This window comes from Amaranthus tricolor, chromosome 9, assembly GCF_026212465.1.
Source record: "Amaranthus tricolor cultivar Red isolate AtriRed21 chromosome 9, ASM2621246v1, whole genome shotgun sequence".
NCBI classification, from domain to species: domain Eukaryota; kingdom Viridiplantae; phylum Streptophyta; class Magnoliopsida; order Caryophyllales; family Amaranthaceae; genus Amaranthus; species Amaranthus tricolor.
The window spans coordinates 29,775,266-29,793,530 of NC_080055.1; the positions used below are offsets into that span (position 1 = coordinate 29,775,266).

General features: G+C 34.3%; 1 protein-coding gene across 6 annotated transcripts; it reads right to left on the reverse strand.

The window, feature by feature from the left end:
* Positions 1 to 2,893: 2,893 nt before the first annotated feature.
* LOC130823600 (uncharacterized) lies at positions 2,894 to 14,041 on the reverse strand. Of its 6 annotated transcripts, none has more exons than XR_009046596.1 (11): positions 13,823 to 14,008; positions 13,630 to 13,699; positions 6,643 to 6,710; positions 6,417 to 6,478; positions 6,060 to 6,141; positions 5,737 to 5,970; positions 4,869 to 4,997; positions 4,733 to 4,794; positions 3,932 to 4,046; positions 3,301 to 3,412; positions 2,894 to 3,141 (listed from the first exon to the last, which is right to left on the reverse strand). XR_009046596.1 is itself a non-coding variant. In XM_057688273.1 (10 exons), exons 1-10 carry the CDS (start codon positions 13,871 to 13,873, stop codon positions 3,118 to 3,120), a joined length of 897 nt encoding a protein of 298 aa, XP_057544256.1. In that variant the 5' UTR covers positions 13,874 to 14,041; the 3' UTR covers positions 2,894 to 3,117. The 6 variants fall into 6 exon arrangements, 4 of the variants coding, with proteins under 4 accessions (XP_057544256.1, XP_057544257.1, XP_057544255.1 ...); XR_009046597.1 differs by having other exon boundaries at positions 2,894 to 3,147; XM_057688273.1 differs by lacking the exon at positions 3,301 to 3,412 and having other exon boundaries at positions 13,823 to 14,041.
* Positions 14,042 to 18,265: the final 4,224 nt, after the last annotated feature.

Sequence of the window (18,265 nt, forward strand, 5' to 3'; positions counted from 1 at the left end):
TTCATAGTTTTTCTATGAGCGGGATACACTGGGTAAGATGATGATGATGATGATGATGACATATATTAAATACTAGATTTTTTTTATTGAAAACACTATACATTCTAAAATTCTCTATTTATTTTATAAGAAATATTGTAATTTTATAAAGATAACAAGTAATTACATCTCTATTTAAAATTTATATTTATATATATACTATTATACTAACTATTTCGTACATTGCACGAGTTTTTATACTAATTATAATATAAATCTAGAATATAAAATGAACTTAAATGATTGATTCATTAAATCAAAATCAAGGAGTAAGTTCAAATATATTTTTGAAGCAAAATTTAGAAAATAAAATTATTAAAAAATGATTGAAAAAAAACCTTGATAAATGGTAATGAAAATGCGTATTAAATTTCCAATTTTTATTATACGTTATTGATTACTTGGCTAGTGTGGAAGATGCGGATATAAAATCGTATCAAATTTTCTTAAGGTAATATCCAAAGCCTCACTCCTAAAAAAAAAAAAAGGGAGAAATTCCAAATTATTGTTGTCTAATTACTCCAAAGGTTATTGAACATGCCTTTTTACTCCACTGTATTCGTTTTAAGTTCAAATTTTGGCTTTTTATTAATATATTAATAGACCTCTAATTTCAAGTAATTAAAGAACTACCCAACTTCAAATTATATCTAATTCCAATTCGTTTTAATTTGTTTTGATACTACTTATAATGGATTCTATTGGAGCATATATATATATATATAATCAAACTCAATTAAAATAAATTTGAGATATTATATTACTTATAAAACTTTTAATTTACTTTTTCAAATACGCCGACATCTATTGTAAACCATTGAATTGAATCAAATTTATCATACATACAATCATAACTTTGGCCGCTGTTCATTTGTAGTTGTGGTTTGTTATCTTTCAAACCCTAATTATAATCTCAATTAATAGAATACACCGAATATGATAATAACAATCATACATACATTCATAAAAAGAATTTGACAATGAAATAAAATCAGTACCTTTAAGCAGCAACATGATTTATTGAACCGAAAATATAGGTAGGAAGATTGTTCAACTCAACCACCAAAGGTTAGAAAAATGAAAATATAAATTTTATGTAAATCTAGAATTCACTTTTATAATAAATAAATAAAGTATGACCAAAGTTTACCTTAAGTTTCTTCATCTGTTTACAAGAATGTCCACCAAGATTGAAAACATGAAAGAAATTAATTGTAAATGATTTTTGAAATAACAAATTGAAAGATTGGAAATTTAGTTGAAATATGGGAGGCTTTTTGAAAAAATAATAATAATAATAATAATAATAAATAAATAAAATAAAAAAAATAAAACTAGAATAGATGATTGAGGTTTTATAATTGACTCAAGAGAATTCTTTTTATTTCTTCAATTCATTAATTTTTTTGTTGTTTGGGGCTCTAACAAATGGGCTCGATCATGTAATATGTCATATATGTTGCATGTCATTGGACGGACCGGGCCTTGCCTGGCCTGGTCTATATAAACTTATCAATAGACAATAAATTTATAAATTTATCAATAGACAATAATTTGGGATCGATTATTCAAAGGGATGGGGACATTAACGGAGATGTAAATCATCGTATACATGCGAGTTGACTTAAGTGGCGAGCAGCCACTACAGTGCTATGTGATAGGAGATTCCGAAACAAGCTAAAAGGAAAATTAACCGGGCAGCAATTAGACTTGTTCTGCTATATGCGACCGAATGTTGGCCTGTAAAGAAGATTTTTGAATATAAGATGGAAGTTACAGAAATGCGTATGCTGAGGTGGATGTGTGGGTACACATTGATGGATCGAATTAGGAATCAAGAGTTTAAGGACAAACTAGGGGTAGCCCCTATTTTTGAAAAAATGCGCAAAAATAGATTGAGCGGTTTGGACATGTGCAGAGAAAGATTTTCGATGCCCCTGTGAGGAGGGTAGAAAACATTATAGTAGAGGGTAAGAAGAGTCAAGGAAGACCCAGGAGAACTTGGGATGAGCAAATAAGAGTTGACTTGCATGAGTTAAACCTCTCTGAGGGCCTGATTAGGGATAGGGTTAGTTGAAGGCGTCATATCCATGTTTTAGACTATTAATGTCCTCTTAGTTTACCTTTGGTGTTCTTGCCCTGTTGCTTATCTCGTTTCTATTATTATTAGTTTTTGTTTTCATTTTTTGTAGTTGGTTCTACTTATTTATTTATTTACAGGCATTTAAGTTATATTTCCTGTATAGTTACATCTTTTTATCTATTTATCGTCTAGAGCCGGGGGACTCCTTTAGTCGCGCTCTCCTTTATGGGTATGAGTTGCTGCCGTCTTTCCCACCCCAGTCCCAGTCTGTAGTTTTTCTATGAGCGGGATACACTGGGTAGGATGATGATGACGATAATGATGACAATGATTGACATTTTATGAGAGTTCTACTATTTTTTTTTAACTGGTCTTGTATAAGACCGTCTTACTATGAGAAGGGCCTATATAATTAACCTATTTTTTAATTAATTATTTTATGATCGTAAATGATCGTTTTAAGGTTACAAGTAATCACTCTAAAACTATAAAAAGTGATTATTTTAAGATTGTAAATAATCACTTTAATATTATAAGTGATCACTTTAAGACAAAAAGTGAAAATTGAACTTGCCCAGTAGACATGGTCTCACCATAAGACCGTCTCATTTAAAAATTAGTGTATTTTTTTTTTATTATGAATGCTTTATTTTTTTTTTACTAAAAAATATCTATCTTATATTCTTATTTCTGCCATGAGAAATAAAAACATTATTTAATGAAAACATATGCTTCAATAATCTACAAAAAAATAGTGTTTAGAAGAATGGATTGTGTAGTTTTGTACAATTTTACACAAGTAAATTAGCATTTTATCATAAGAAAATACAAATACACCACGAAGGATGTTAAATAATATTTTTTATATCGCTTTGAAATCACAATATTATATTCAAAAAGTATCGCTTTAATTTCAATAAAATCGCAAATTTAAAGGGAAAGATGAGTATTTGGCAATTGTTGCAAGCTTTTCCAGTAGAAGTACCATGTTCTCTTCATTCCTTTTTTGTGGGTTTGACCTGCACCTTGCACATATATCAGAATTTTTTCCAACTGTAAGAACAACATTGTGAAGTAGCATAGATAAAATAAATACTTCTACTTCAATGTGCTTATGACAATTAACCTCAAATATAAATCACAATTAAATGGAGTCTAGAAATTTGTTTAAACCCAACCTATGAAGACTCAATGAACAAGATTTTTTTTGAAAAGGATTTTGATTAATTTCAAGACTAGGGTTCACTATTCCACAGAGAGGTCCAAAGCTTTGCAACCTTACTCCCGAATCTGTCAAAGACAATAAGAAAGGCCAAATCAAGTTTCTAGTCATAAGCCAACCATGCTTTGTAAATGAAACAACTCAACCAAGATATGTTATATACTCTAACACGCTCCCTCACACGAGAGCTCATTGGCCTAGAAGTGTAGATGCACACAGGCACTAAATATTCCACTTTAAATGAGGGGTAGTTAAAATTCGAACCCGTGACCTAATCTTATCACGTTGGCTTCTGATACCATGTCAAAGAAACAACTCAACCAAAAGCTTAAGCTGATGGTTGAGGCCCCAATAAATGTTATTACTCTAACATGCTTGAGCATATATTTACTCCATTACAGTTAACTAATGTTTCATCTGGAACCATTATAGTTGCTTAATGAAAGGAAAAATGCAACAAGCACAGAAAGTTTAGACCAAGTACAACTTACCCAAAACACAATGTAACATTACATCAATATGAAGGTAGAAAGCATGACTAAAATGCACCAAAGTTGAAACGGTTTAAACACTGAATAAAACCTTACCGCAAAACTTTCTTGGGGAAGATTCCGACTGTAAAGGGGAAACTCGAAGAGGAAAATCTTTTTGAACCACAAAGGCAAGTTTCCGTATACTTCAGGTGGCAAAGGAATGAGAGGGCTGGAACAACAATTACACATTAAGTAACACATCTTATGTTTCTCTTGTGTGCTGCTTTCAGCTTCAATGTACGGCAAGATAAGTCACCTTTACAAGTAGTACTAATTTTCGTCAAAAAGTTGTTTACCTTATATTGTAACTAAACCATCATCATCATATCCACTATATCTTGCTCATAGAAACTATGATAAGAGTGTGGGAGGGTAGGATGACGGTAGACCATACCCTTGTCAAAAGAGATAAGGAGGTTGTAGACTTGTGGGCAGTGAGAATCAGCTCGTATTACCATTTGGAAACCATAGTACAAAAACCAGGTCATATCAGTTTGTATCATCTGTATCGTAACGGTTTTCAAATTTACCGAACCGATATTACATGTATCATAAAGGTGTTAAAAAACTCGTTTTAGGCCGTTTGAAGCGATATTTCATGATTTGAGCCAAAATTTGGTGATACGATAACCGCATCACCCCATCACCATATTACCGTGTCCGTAACCGTATTTTTGCTTTATGATGGAAACTGATTTATAAAATTTAGATGGCAACCAAGATTTACCCTTGCTTGTGATCGCTGAAGGCAACACATCGAAAAGTTATGTGCAACTTCGGGAAAAAGTCGAATGAACAAAAACAATTTAAATGTACCATGAGGCATAAACCATTTGATAGAAGCAATGAAAATACCTGGTAACTTTCTTATATAGCTTGTACTCATCCACATTGCCATATTTTTTATCTGCAGATTCCTGTATGAACCAAATGAGAGCTTTAAGTGAATGATTTTGCCAAAACAAGAAAGCAATAAATGCTGAAAACCAACCTCTAGCAATGGTATTCCGCTAAGAAAAAGGAGCAGTAATGTTAGGAACACCGGCCCAAGGATAACAAGCCACTCAGCGCCTTCTAGAACTGGTATTGAACCGATAAAAATTCCCCACCAAAGAAAAATCTAGCAGCATTAAGAAGATATGTTGAGAAAAGTACATAAACTGAGCAAACAGAAATTTTAGCCAGGACGAAACTGTTATACAATTTTTTTATAAAAAATTTAGAGCATGAAAATGGAATTTCATTAGTGTGATACTTCTAAAATATACATAATCCCGAAAGAGACAGTTATGAGACACACGAAGCTATAAGCTCTTTTAGCAATTTGTAATGTTTGATCATACAAAAAGGCATATAATCCAGCATAATTTTGCTCAAATGCTTTAATCTAACCACATCATCCGAGCTTCAGATGGACTATATTAAGACGATTCATTACATTATGTGCACTTCTTGTTTATGTGAAATTGCAAATGATGTTTCTTATCGAGGGTCAATCAGAAACAACCTCTTTGTCATCACTAACAAGGCAAGGTTGCGTACATTCGACCCTCCCAAACCCCATGTATGTGGGAGCCACTTAATGGCATTGGGTTCATGGAATGTATTATCCTAGAAACAAATTAGTTTACATTCAATGGCAAACCATTCTTAAAGTATAGGAGTACGTGATGCATCAAACTTTTAAGTCTTAGTTATCTCCAATGAATCATAAACTTCTTTCAGGGTTAGCGGCTACATGGAACTCCGCTTTGACATTTACAATTATGCGGATACTGAAAGAAAGGGGGTGTAGATAGATTATACTATTGTGCTTAGGCTAGATATATGCAATTCTGCATGTTGAAAGCAACACTAACCTCTCCGAAGTAGTTTGGATGACGGGAATACTTCCAAACTCCAACATTGCACCATCTCCCTCTATTAGCAGGTGAATTTTTGAATGAAAGTTTCTGCTGGTCAGCTGAAGCTTCAAGCGAAAACCCTATGGACCACATAATCCATCCAATTATATCAGCTGCTTGAAGAGATGGATTCTTATCACTAGCATTGACAATCGTCACAGGTAAGCTCACAGTCCATACCCACACAGCCTGTCACCATTTGAAGGTATTGACAAAGATATAAGATGAACTTAAGGAATCCCTCAAACGAACAGTCACAAATATTTAAGACAGGTAACCTGAAATAACCAGAATACAGCCAATTTCCCTATATTACTACGCATCTCGTCAAAGCGACGGTCCTCTCCCCATTGCAAAATCCTGATTAGAAGTTATAATGAGTCAAATTACAATAGAAAATAATTTATGTACTATTTATTAGCAAGCGAGCGCATAAATATCTTCAGGGAAAGAGCATTGACTAAACAAAGGTCAAGTCGTATTCCGTTAATGCAAGACGTGGAAAACAAGCTTTAATGTGCATAGTGCCATTCAGGTTTAGGAAGAAATGACTGAAGAACACAAACCCACTCCAATCTAGCAGCCAAATGCATGTCACACAAAATAAAAACCAGGATCAAAACATTAACTCATACCTCATTAAAAGAAACAGCCCCAAACGAAGACCCCATAGTACCACGAGCAAAGTCAAAATTACCTGAAGATTAAATAGTTCCACTTAAACAAAATCAAAAACATATAGAAGTACAAAGCTATACAGACACACACCAAAGTGTGCACGTGTGTACACCATACATGCACACTGACACACGTGCACACACCGGCACACACATGCTTATAATGGTATAATTATTTATGTACCTGTCTAAAGTGCCATGAACCTTTGATGAGTATAGTCAATACAGCAAGTATGATAAAATTTGTGCTTCCTGAGACAAGCACAGCATTGCGTTACTTAAATGATAGCTAAGAGCTGAAAGTAGGGCCTAATAAGCAACCAATGATTAAAAGTATAAAAAGAAGCAACCAACCACTTATCTCAAACATCCTAAAAAAACTTATTGACCATTTATTTCAAACTAAGGAAGTATCACTATTACATTGATTTCCACACCTTATCAAACAAAATATATGAGAAAGGGTTATTATATAGCCAATGTTTTTGTGCAAATTATAGCTTGAAAGCTAACGATGATGTTGGAAATTGAAGACATAGCCTGATAACAAGTACACAATCTGCTTCTCCTTCCACATTACTTCATTTCCACTAACCATTAGCCAGATATGATAATGCAATCATCATAAGGCATAATTCTCCAAAGTGTACTCAAATTCTTACACATCAACTACTCTACCGGAAAGTATACAACAAGCAACCAAACACTTTTCTCAAACTTCCTAAACTCAACCATGTATTTCAATCTAAGGGAATGTTTATCAACTACTTTACCCAAAACAAATCAAGAGCCAAAGACACTTCTACCCAAAACAAATTAGAGTTGAGTCTAACCAACATAACTCGATGTCATCTAAAAGCTTATTAGAATTCTTCAGAGTAATAATCTTCATAATCAAATAATACCAAATCATTACATATTGAATTCATAACCAATAATTGGAAGCACATTAAACAAATTTCTAAAGTTGATGTTGAATGAAGAATGAGAATCCATGAGAAAAACCATGATATATGGGTTCATGTATCCGATCCCAATGTTTTGGCCTTTGGCATTGTTGTGATTAAACAAATCTCTAAAGTTCATATCTTAACCATATTGGGATAAGGCTTTGGGCCCTTTGGCATTGTTGTGATTAAACAAATCATTTGAAATATTAAGCAAATTAGAATCTAAAGGTTTAAACTTTATCCCTAATAACACCCAAGAGCTATGGTAGGGGTGTTCTATGCAATAAAACAAACACTTCAATAAACTAGTAATGAAAAGCAATAAGAAACAATGCAATAAACAAAAGACACAAGATTTACGAGGTTCACCCAATATGAGCTACGTCCTCGATGGTGGTTAGCTTGCTTGTATTATGTGAATAATCAATGAAGTTCTCAAGAACTCATACAATGGAGAATATTACACTTGGAGAAGAAGAGTAGAGAAAGAGAAGGGTTTGTGTTTGGCTTAGGGTTAGAATCAACATAAAAATGTGTGTGGGAACTTCTATTTATACATATGTACATATGGGAGTAAATGAGGAAAGGGCCCAGCCCTAATGATTAGCCACAGCAATTATCGCAAACGAAGCAGTGCCCTACTGTCCCCCGCTCGACCAGTCGAGCGAAACAGAGGGGGGTCGAGAGGTTTCCATTTTGGTCTAGCAAAGGTCCAGAAAGCTATTGACTTGGTCGAGCCATATGATTCGATTGAGCAGATTGTCATCATGGTCGAGCAGCCCATCAAACCACCTCTCTCATCATCATACACACATATGCACATCCATACACCATCAACCTCATCACACTCCATTGGTGCACTCAATGTCACACCAAACTCCAACATCATTAACGTTCATATCTTGATCATATTGAGTAAACCCTAAGCAAAGTTTCAAACTTTTTATTAATACAGCCACAATCTCTTTGTCTACTATGATAAGTGATAAAATTCATAAGAAGATAATTTAGAATTCTGATTAGGGTTTTTCTGTGTTTTTCATATCATTAATCAATGAATAGGTCCCCTATATATACATGTTTAATTACTAAGTTAATTATGGAAGAACAGTAAATATGGCTAACAATCAGCCTAGAATAATCTGTTGCCTAGAATAAGAGATTTCCTAAATATTTACATATTCAGTTTCCTACACTCCCCCTCAAGTTAGGTCATAGGGTCTCCAATGCCTAACTTGCATAGAGTTTCTTCAAATGCTTCAGCTGTAACAGCTTTTGTGAGGATATCTACAAGTTGATCTTTGGATCGAACCAGAGGTAGGCTGATGATCTGATTTTCAAGTTTCTCTTTGATAAAGTGTCGATCGACCTCAACATGTTTGGTTCAATCATGTTGTACTGGATTATTGGAAATGCTGACAGATGCCTGGTTATCACAAATCAATCTGCATGCTCCTTTAGGTGGAAAGCCTAGTTCGCATAGGAGTTTTCTGAGCCACAGGATTTCCGTTACCCCTTTAGCTATCCCTCTAAACTCTGCTTCAGCACTTGATAGAGCCACTACATTTTGTTTTTTGCTTCTCCATGTAACCAGGTTTCCTCCTACCAGAGTGAAGTAACCAGATGTAGACTTTCTGCTATCTTTGTCTCCTGCCCAGTCTGCATCAGTGTAAGCCTTGAGATCCAAGTTACCATTATTCCCAAACAATACTCCTCGATTACTTGTTCCTTTCAGATATCGAAGAATTCTCATTATAGCTTCCATGTGTTGGACTTGTGGACAATGCATGAATCTACTTACGACGCCTACTGCATATGAGATGTCAGGGCGAGTGTGAGCGAGATATATGAGTTTTCCCACAAGTTTCTGATACTGTTCTTTTTCTGCCATTTCTCCTCCCAGTTCAGTTTGTAACCCATGATTGACTGTTATTGGAGTTTCTGCTGGCTTGCAGTCAATCATTCCAGTTTCTGCCAAAAGATCAAGAATATATTTTTTTTGGTTAATGAAGATCCCTTTCTTTGATCTTAGGACTTCAATTCCCAAAAAATATTTTAGGTTTCCCAGATCCTTCATTTCAAATTCCAAGAACAACCTCCCTTTTAGAATTTTAATCTCCTGTTCATCGTTACCTGTGATAACCATATCATCTACATATATTATGAGACAAGTGATCTGATTTCCTCTTCTTTTGAGGAACAAGGTGTGATCTGAATTACTCTGCTTGTACCCGAACTTTTTCATTGTAGCCGTGAACCTTCCAAACCAAGCTCTAGGTGACTGTTTTAGACCATATAAAGCTTTCCTAAGTTTGCACCCCTCATTTTCTCCAAAATCATCTGTAAACCCTGGAGGAGCCCTCATATAAACTTCTTCCTCAATCTCTCCATGAAGAAAAGCATTCTTTACATCAAACTGGTACAAAGGCCATTCTCTGTTAGCAGCTATAGACAACAAGACCCTGATAGTGTCAATCTTCGCAACCGGAGAGAAGGTTTCAGAGTAGTCTATCCCGTATGTTTGAGTATATCCTTTCGCAACAAGACGAGCTTTGTATCTTTCAATTTTCCCATCAGCATGATACTTAATGGAAAACACCCATTTACAGCCCACAGCGTTCTTCCCTCTAGGCAAAACACATTTTTCCCAAGTATTATTTCTATTAAGTGTTGTGATTTCATCCTCCATGGCTTTTCGCCACTTTGGATCTTGGAGAGCTTCATCAACGTTTCGGGGAATTGTATTGTAGTAGAGGGAAGCTTTAAAGGCAACGGCAGATTCTGACAAAATTCCATCTTCACTTTGGCTTACTGGATATCGGGAGCGGTGTGCCTCATACTCAGGATCATATCTTTTGGGAGGAACTCCCCTGGTTCTCCTGGGAGGAAGTTCATATCTGCAATTCTCACTGGAGGAAGACACACTAGAGGAAGGTATATTGTCATTAGTAACAATAGGACGATCACAGATTGGTGGATCAGAATTTACCTCTATCTCGGGAGAATCTCGGGACGGCTCAGACAGGACAGGAATGATAGGAGGAGAAGGTGGTATTATTGTGTCAGTGGAGACATCGGTGGGATTACCTACTTCCTCTTTGTAGTCTATAGCAAAAGGACGTATTAACCAGCTTAGGTCTTCACCCTTAGTCTCCCCCTGAAGACTAAACTGGGAATAGTAATAGGAGTCTTCAAAGAAGTCACAATCAAGGGTGGTATACATTTTGTTATGGATGGGGTCAAAACATCGATATCCCTTTTGTGTAGCCCCGTACCCAAGGAAAACACATTTGATTGCTCGTGGTTCGAGTTTGTGTCGAGTATGAGTAGGTAAGTGCACATACACAACACATCCAAAAATGCGAGGAGGAAGGGAATGAGAAGGGGGAATGGTAGTATGGGATCGAAGGGTTTCAAGGGGAGTTTTGAACTGGAGGGTTTTGGTAGGGAGACGATTGGTGATGTAAGCGGCAGTGGAGATAGCTTCGGGCCAAACATGTGCAGGGGTTTTGGCCTCGAACATTAAGGCTCGGGAAATTTCAAGAAGGGTACGGTTCTTCTGTTCCGCAACTCCGTTTTGTTGTGGAGTGTACGGGCAGGAAGATTGGTGGATAAGCCCATGTGTGGAAAAAAAATCCTGAAATTTTTGGTTCATGTACTCCCTCCCATTATCTGATCGAAGAATCTTTGGCTGTGTTTGGAATTGGGTTTGAAGCATATTATAAAATTTGACAAAGGTATCAAAAACTTCAGTTTTATGTTTAAGAAAATAAACCCAACACATACGAGTGCAATCATCCACAAACGTAATAAAATAAGACAAACCATGAGTATGAAAAGTAGGAGCTGGGCCCCAAACATCAGAATGGATCAAATCAAAAGGTTTACTACTACGAGACATACTGGGAAAATACGACTGTTTGTGACTTTTAGCTAGCACACAGGCTTCACAGTTCAAAGTTTGATTAGAATTATTAAACAATGGAAAAAGACGTTTTAAGTACCCTAGTGAGGGATGACCTAGACGCCTATGCCACATCCACATTTGCTGTTCATTCGACCCATGAGTAAGCAAAGTATGACCCTTGTGAGTCTCCTCGTCCACATAATACAAGCCTCCTCGCTCAGTACCACGCCCAAGGATCTTCCCTGTCCGAGCGTCCTGCACAATACAAGCAGTAGATGTCATAAGAACAGTACAATCAAGTTCTTTTGTTAATTGACTAATCGATAATAATTTATGAGATAAACTCGGGATTAGGAGACAATTCTTTAAATGTAAGGATGATGAAACATGAACCGGGCCGGCATGGTGGACTTCTACTCTCTCCCCATTAGCAGTTTGTATATGAGTTCGAGTTTTGTCCCCAATAGATACAAGATCGTGAGGATCAAATGTCATTGTGTCTGTTGCCCCGCAATCGAATATCCATTGTGATGACGGGGGGTTACAAAGGAGCCAAAAACCAGTTGGGCTTGGGATATTGGGTTGAGTCTTTTCGTGGGTGGGTATTTTTAGGGTTTGGTGAGTATAAATACTCACTTTTGGCAAGTATTGAAACCCTCCCTCCCATGTTTCTCTCTCTTCCGTCCCGGTTACTGTTTCTCTTTCTTCCGTTTTTCTTCCTGTTTTCTCCATTGTTGTTTCACCTGTGTTACCTTCCATGGCCTTTTCTCCCTTAGGGTAGTGGGTAGTGTCAGGCGCCGTGGTGGTGGAGACGCCAGTAGTTGCGTGTGCCTTGCCGCCGGTTCGTGGTTGGGCCTTAGTGGCGGCCTTCCTCTGCTTGTGTTCGTCCCACCACTCCGGAAAGCCTATAAGTTTAAAACAACCCTCCTTTGTGTGTCTTGTTCCACCACAGTGACTGCATCTGAGGTGAGATTTGTCTTCTTCCTGCCGGTATGACGCTCTACCGGACCGGTTTCTTGCCACTAGCCCACTACCTATTTCTGAGGGACCCGGTCCCAGTGATGAAGCGTGGGTCATGATCCCACGTCTGTTGATTTCTCTCCGGATGGCGGCGTAGGCTGCTTCCACGCTTGGTAGTGGATCTTGGTTGAGTAAATCTCTCCTTTCTTTGTCGAATGTATCGTTAACTCCGGCCAGGAATTGAAATAACCTTTGTTTTTGTATAAAGGTATTGAATATGGTTATGTCTTCAGCACATTTCATAGGGTTCGGCATACGACGGTCGATTTCTTTCCACAAAGTGTCTAGACAGCCATAATATTCTTCTATGGACCCTTGATTTTGTTTAACTGAACTTGCTTTTGAACTTAGATCGAAGATCTGAAGTTCGTCATGACCACTAGCCAAAAGGATTGTAATCCCATTTCATAAGTCATACGCTGTTGTGTAATCAAGAAATTGGTTTATGAGTTCTGATTCGATGTTTGATATGATCCAGGACAAAACCATTGAGTCCTGTTGTTTCCATTTCAGGTAATTTGCATCAGTTGATGAAAGAGGGGTGTCGATGATGTGTTTGAGACGCCCTCTTCCTTCGAGTGCAATTTTCATTAAACGGCACCATTTAGAGTAATTCTAGTAATTCAATTTTTCAGTGACCCTCAGATCTGAGGTTGTTCACTGGCTGTATTGAGTTTTTGCATTTTTTGAAACAGTTGGAACATTTGTTCCAATTGTTCCATGTTCATCAATTGCTGGTTTGCGTCTGACTTCGATTCTGATTCAGACATATTTGGGGATTGTGTTTCGTAGGTAAATGATGATAGCCAACAGTGTCGCCGGTCCCCGGAAAACACCTTATGGCTCTGATACCATGATAAAATTCATAAGAAGATAATTTAGAATTCTGATTAGGGTTTTTCTGTGTTTTTCATATCATTAATCAATGAATAGGTCCCCTATATATACATGTTTAATTACTAAGTTAATTATAGAAGAACAGTAAATATGGCTAACAATCAGCCTAGAATAATTTGTTGCCTAGAATAAGAGATTTCCTAAATATTTACATATTCAGTTTCGTACAATAAGGATATGGGCCGATGTCATCCAACCCTCCCAAGAAGGTGATATATTGGATATATGATGATGATTTCAATACCCATGTAATAAAAATATAAAGTTGCATTCATATTCTTAAATGGGTATCATACAACACAATTACAGAACCAACCATCAACAATTGACAAAGAATTTCATTTAAATTTCCATAATTGCAGAAACATGGAATAAAATTATGCAAGAAAAGGAATACCAGCAAAATCAGTCACTTTATCAAACTTGAGAAGAGCTGTAATAACAAAGAAAATGAACTGATAACACACCTGAAATGAAAAAAAATAAAAAAATAAAAATAAAGGAAACCCAGAATTAAAAGGAGACAATTTTGTTAAAAAAAGTATCACAAACCAAAGAAAAAAGAGAGAGATAAATGAGTAGAAAAGTACAGTGACAATAGCAGTGATAGCTAAGAAATGGGAGTCTAGAACTTTTGCCATGACGGACTGCAATTCAAATGGCAAGGAAGACAAAGGCAAAGAAGAAGAATGTCCAATGTGGAGACCATGAATATAGGAGTATTGATGTACAAGATTACTAATTAGAGTGGATTGTGTTTTGTGGATAGGATTTAAACAACATTTCACTTGGAAGTTGGAACTTTTATTTTAAAATGTTCCTTTCTTTACTCTGGAGGGTTATGTAAGCCATCTTTTTCTTTTTCTTTTTTTTTTCTTACTAATTAAAATTTTTTTATTTATGATTTTTTATGGAGTATTTATGATTTAGGTAAAAATGAGTTTATTTATTATTCTACATCGAGTTAGTGTAATTCTAATATGCAATACGAGAAAAGAGTTATTGAAAAAAAATAAAGCTTTCAAGCACTAATTTTGAATTGTTTTATTAAGCTATTTAACTTTTGTATTAAGACGCGTCTCACGGTGAAACCATCTCATATAAAAATTTGTATGAGTTAAATGGCTAAACTGATAAAAATTATGAGGATATCTTTCACAAAATTAGGTAGCAACTATTCTTGTGAGAGGCTTTCTCTCAAAAAGACAACTTCAAAACAAAAAGTCTACGTTTTTATTTACTCTTTAATTTTTATTAATTGAGTTATTTAGTCTATACATCTTATGCGTATCTTATGCGTCTCTCGAAGAAATCGTCTCTCACAACAATTTTTGATTAGTTAGTTTCATGCCAACTTCCCAAATTGGTGTTCAAATACAAATACGGCCCATACAGTTGCATAAATAGCCCACAGCCCATGAACAAATTGTAACACAAGTTCAGAAAATTAAAAAATAAGATTTTTAATAACTTTATTCCCAAAATAAGCGTCTTTAGTGCCAAAGCTAGGCTTGGCATGTAATCGCTGTTACTAACAGCGAGTATAAAGAAATGGTCAAAATTTTAGTCAAGGCTTATGTCGCTGTTACTAACAGCGACTTAATGTTTGACTGGTCAACTGGTCAAGTCGCTGTTAGTAACAGCGATCAAATGCGTCCTTAAATACAACCGTTTCTTCCTCCTTTCTTATTTCACTCGACATTGTATCAGCGTAATCTCCCTCTTCTTTCGACCATTAAAATCAACTTCAATCCTTCAATTAATCTCATCAAATTTCAAGTTTTAACTACTTGGATTTCTTCCATAACTTGGGTTATTTGAATCCATATTTTTTTTGGGATTTTTAAAATGATTATTTTGGTTTTTTTTTTTAACAAAAAAAAAGTAGGAAAACAAGAAGAAAATATGTAAATATAAAATTATATCAAAAATTATTAAAATGGGTATCATTTTATAGATCTTGAAAAAATATGACCGTTGGTATAAATTTTTTTTTAAAAAATAAATAAATACGAAAATAGCCGTTAATTACAATAAACGGCTATTTTTTGGTAGCCAATCAGAAGCCGGCAGGTGGAAAGGGCGCAACAGGCGTGTCAGAGAGGCAGCCTTCCTTTTTTCATCATCCAATCCTTGCGCGACACGTGGTGTAGGTGACCGTTTGAGAGATCAGGTCATATAGTGACTAAATTCTTCAAGAGTTTCCATGACCAACCTTATTTTAGGTCACTATTAATAGGCTTTTTACTCTTATTTGGTCATATGACCTCTAAATAGGTCATTGCTACTGATGCTCTAAAAGGTTTTTTTTTTAATTATGATTTATGAAGTGTGTTTGATTGTATACCATTTTTATAGTTGGTTGTATCATTTATTTTTGTAATACATATACCATGTAATATTAAATTTTATTGATTTATAGGTTGATAATCAATTTAACAAAATGAAGTATATATAAAATATGATAAATAGCCAAAACTTTATGATTTGTAAAATTTATATAAACTATCTAAACTTAATTTTGTATGAAATAAATGAATTAAACACGTGAAAGATTTTAACCATTATTCTTTCCGTTTCTTTGAGATTTGACATTTTCTCTCAAAAGCTCTTATATAAATTTGCTTAATATTACAATTTTTATGAGACAGATGAAAATTTTTGGATGTTAAATTTTAATGTGGATCCTTATATTAAATTACATCTAATAGTAGTTTATTTATAAAATTTATTACAGGATATCTTTTATTAGACTCAATTTTATTCATGTAATAAATATTAAAACATAATTTTTGACTTAATAAATAACATAATTTATGATTAAAGGATTTTTTAAATTAAATAAATTTACTTAGAATGATGCTATCCCTACTATTATGTGAACTTATTTCAAAACTTTTTGCAAATAATATGTCTAATTAATATTATCTTTGGTTGGAAAAAAATTTTCTAAATTATATAGGCAATATTATTACAAATTGTGTTTATCTAGTAAATAAGAATCTGTTTATCAGGTTAGTAATTTTTAAAAATATATCAATAGAAATCATAAAAATTACGTATGTTCTATATATATCTTTCATACTAATAACTTTGTGCATTGCGCGGATTTTATACTAGTAGATTGTTTTCACAACAACACTGGTGAATTGGTGATCATGTTCATATTTTTTGAAGCTTAGTTTGATAAAGATGAATTATAAGTACTCTCGAGTAATATTGTTCAAAAACGAACCTCAGAAATAAGATGAATTATATTATCGATTTGAAATTTATATCACAAAATCAAGCTATCAACTACAAAGCCAATTTTTAAAGGGTATGCGAAGAGGTAAGAGGAATGCCTTACTCTTTTCCTCCCATTCATATTGATATCATTCCGCCTAAGCATTGATATAATTGAATTGTATCTGGCTCAAACAACCAGACATTAAAAGTTAATAAAAAAAAAAAGTAAAATTGTTAAAAAGTAGTTGATAAATTTTTTTTTTCTAAAAACTACGTAATAAAAAAAGTTTTGTCAAAAAATACCTAATAAAATTTTTCTTTTTCAAAGAGTATCAATTAACGTTTTACTTCAATTGACCGTTAAATATAACGGTTGACTGGTCAAAATCGAAAATTATTCTTCCTCATCTTCAATTTTTTTCCAATTTAACTTCGATTTTGAGTAAAAAGTAGAGAAAGAAGACAGTGAGGAAGTTAAATCTGAAAAGAAATCGAACATGAGGAAGAAGACTTTTCTATTTCGACCAGTCAACCGTTATATTTGACGGTCAACTGAAGAAAAACGTTAATTGATACTCTTTTGAAACAAAAAATTTTGTTACGTATTTATTGACAAAAATTTTTTTATTAAGTACTTTTTGAAAAAAAAAAAATTTATTAAGTATTTTTAACACTTTTCCCTAAAAAAATATATGTTATTAGCTTATCAAATAAACTAACAATTAACAAGTAACATCCAATTGCATTAACTACCCATGAAGGAAATCCGACTTTACGATCCGAGTCCGAGTTAGAGACGGATCGGAGTTAGAAGACACTTGGACCCGACTTTGAATTGACTTTTACATCAATATTTTGTTTCCTTTAAAACTCTAGACGTGACTAATTCAAGCTCTGTCTCATACTAATTGTAATTTTCGATTTGAAAAACTAATTGGTATTTTTATTTAGATTAATCAATTAGAATACGACAAATCAGATCAAGAGAAATAAAATACGTCAAATCAAAATGCAAGAAAATTTTGTTAAATTGTAGTAGGAGGACTATTTCTCTTGTTAAACTTGAATTCAAAGTACATATTTTTTTGTTAAATTGTATTTGAAAAATATATTTTTTAAATTTTGTATGCATTAAAATCATTAGTACAATATCACAACGATACTGTTTGATAATAATCCGACTCCGTTAGAGGTCCGACAGTCCAAGAGTCTGAGTCGGGGCAAACTTGAAGTATGCATAATCCGACTCCAAGTGGAGGTGGACTGGAAAAAAAGTCCAACTATTATCCGGAGCAAAGTCCGAATATGTATAATCCAAGTCGACTCCGACCCATTGACATCCCTACTAACGTGTGAATTAACAAATGGCATGTTCGATGAAACAATTTAAGTAGTTTGTGATTTAATGAGGTTAAAACAACTCTTCATTGGTTGTTAAAGTAGCAATTTAAGTAGCATTTATTAGTATATGTATACATAGTTGTTTTCAAAATATTACATCTTGTAGCCTTTCAAAATAAAAAATGGCACCTTAATATGTATTTTATATAATTTCTGGACAGATTATATTCCTATATCAACCATATTTGATATTTTCATCAAACAATATTAATTTACGCAAGTAATTAGACAACTAATATTTAATGGTCATAATTATACGGTTATCGCTACCCACAATTACAACTACTCAAACAACTAACAGCTACTCACACAGCTACGTGCCCAAAATTTTTCTATAGCTTAACTACTACTCCATGTGCCCTGATGTTAATTGGTAGGAAAATAAAGAAAAATGGATAAAAAGA

Bases quoted from the DNA above. Each gene is read 5' to 3' on its own strand.
- LOC130823600 (XM_057688272.1), bottom strand. From the start codon at position 13,873: ATGGCAAAAGTTCTAGACTCCCATTTCTTAGCTATCACTGCTATTGTC. The intron at 6,142-6,416 runs GTATGAGTTAAT...ACTTCTAATCAG, and splicing joins GGGCTGTTTCTTTTAATGAG to GATTTTGCAATGGGGAGAGG. The intron at 4,047-4,732 runs GTATTTTCATTG...TTGTTGTTCCAG, and splicing joins CTATATAAGAAAGTTACCAG to CCCTCTCATTCCTTTGCCAC.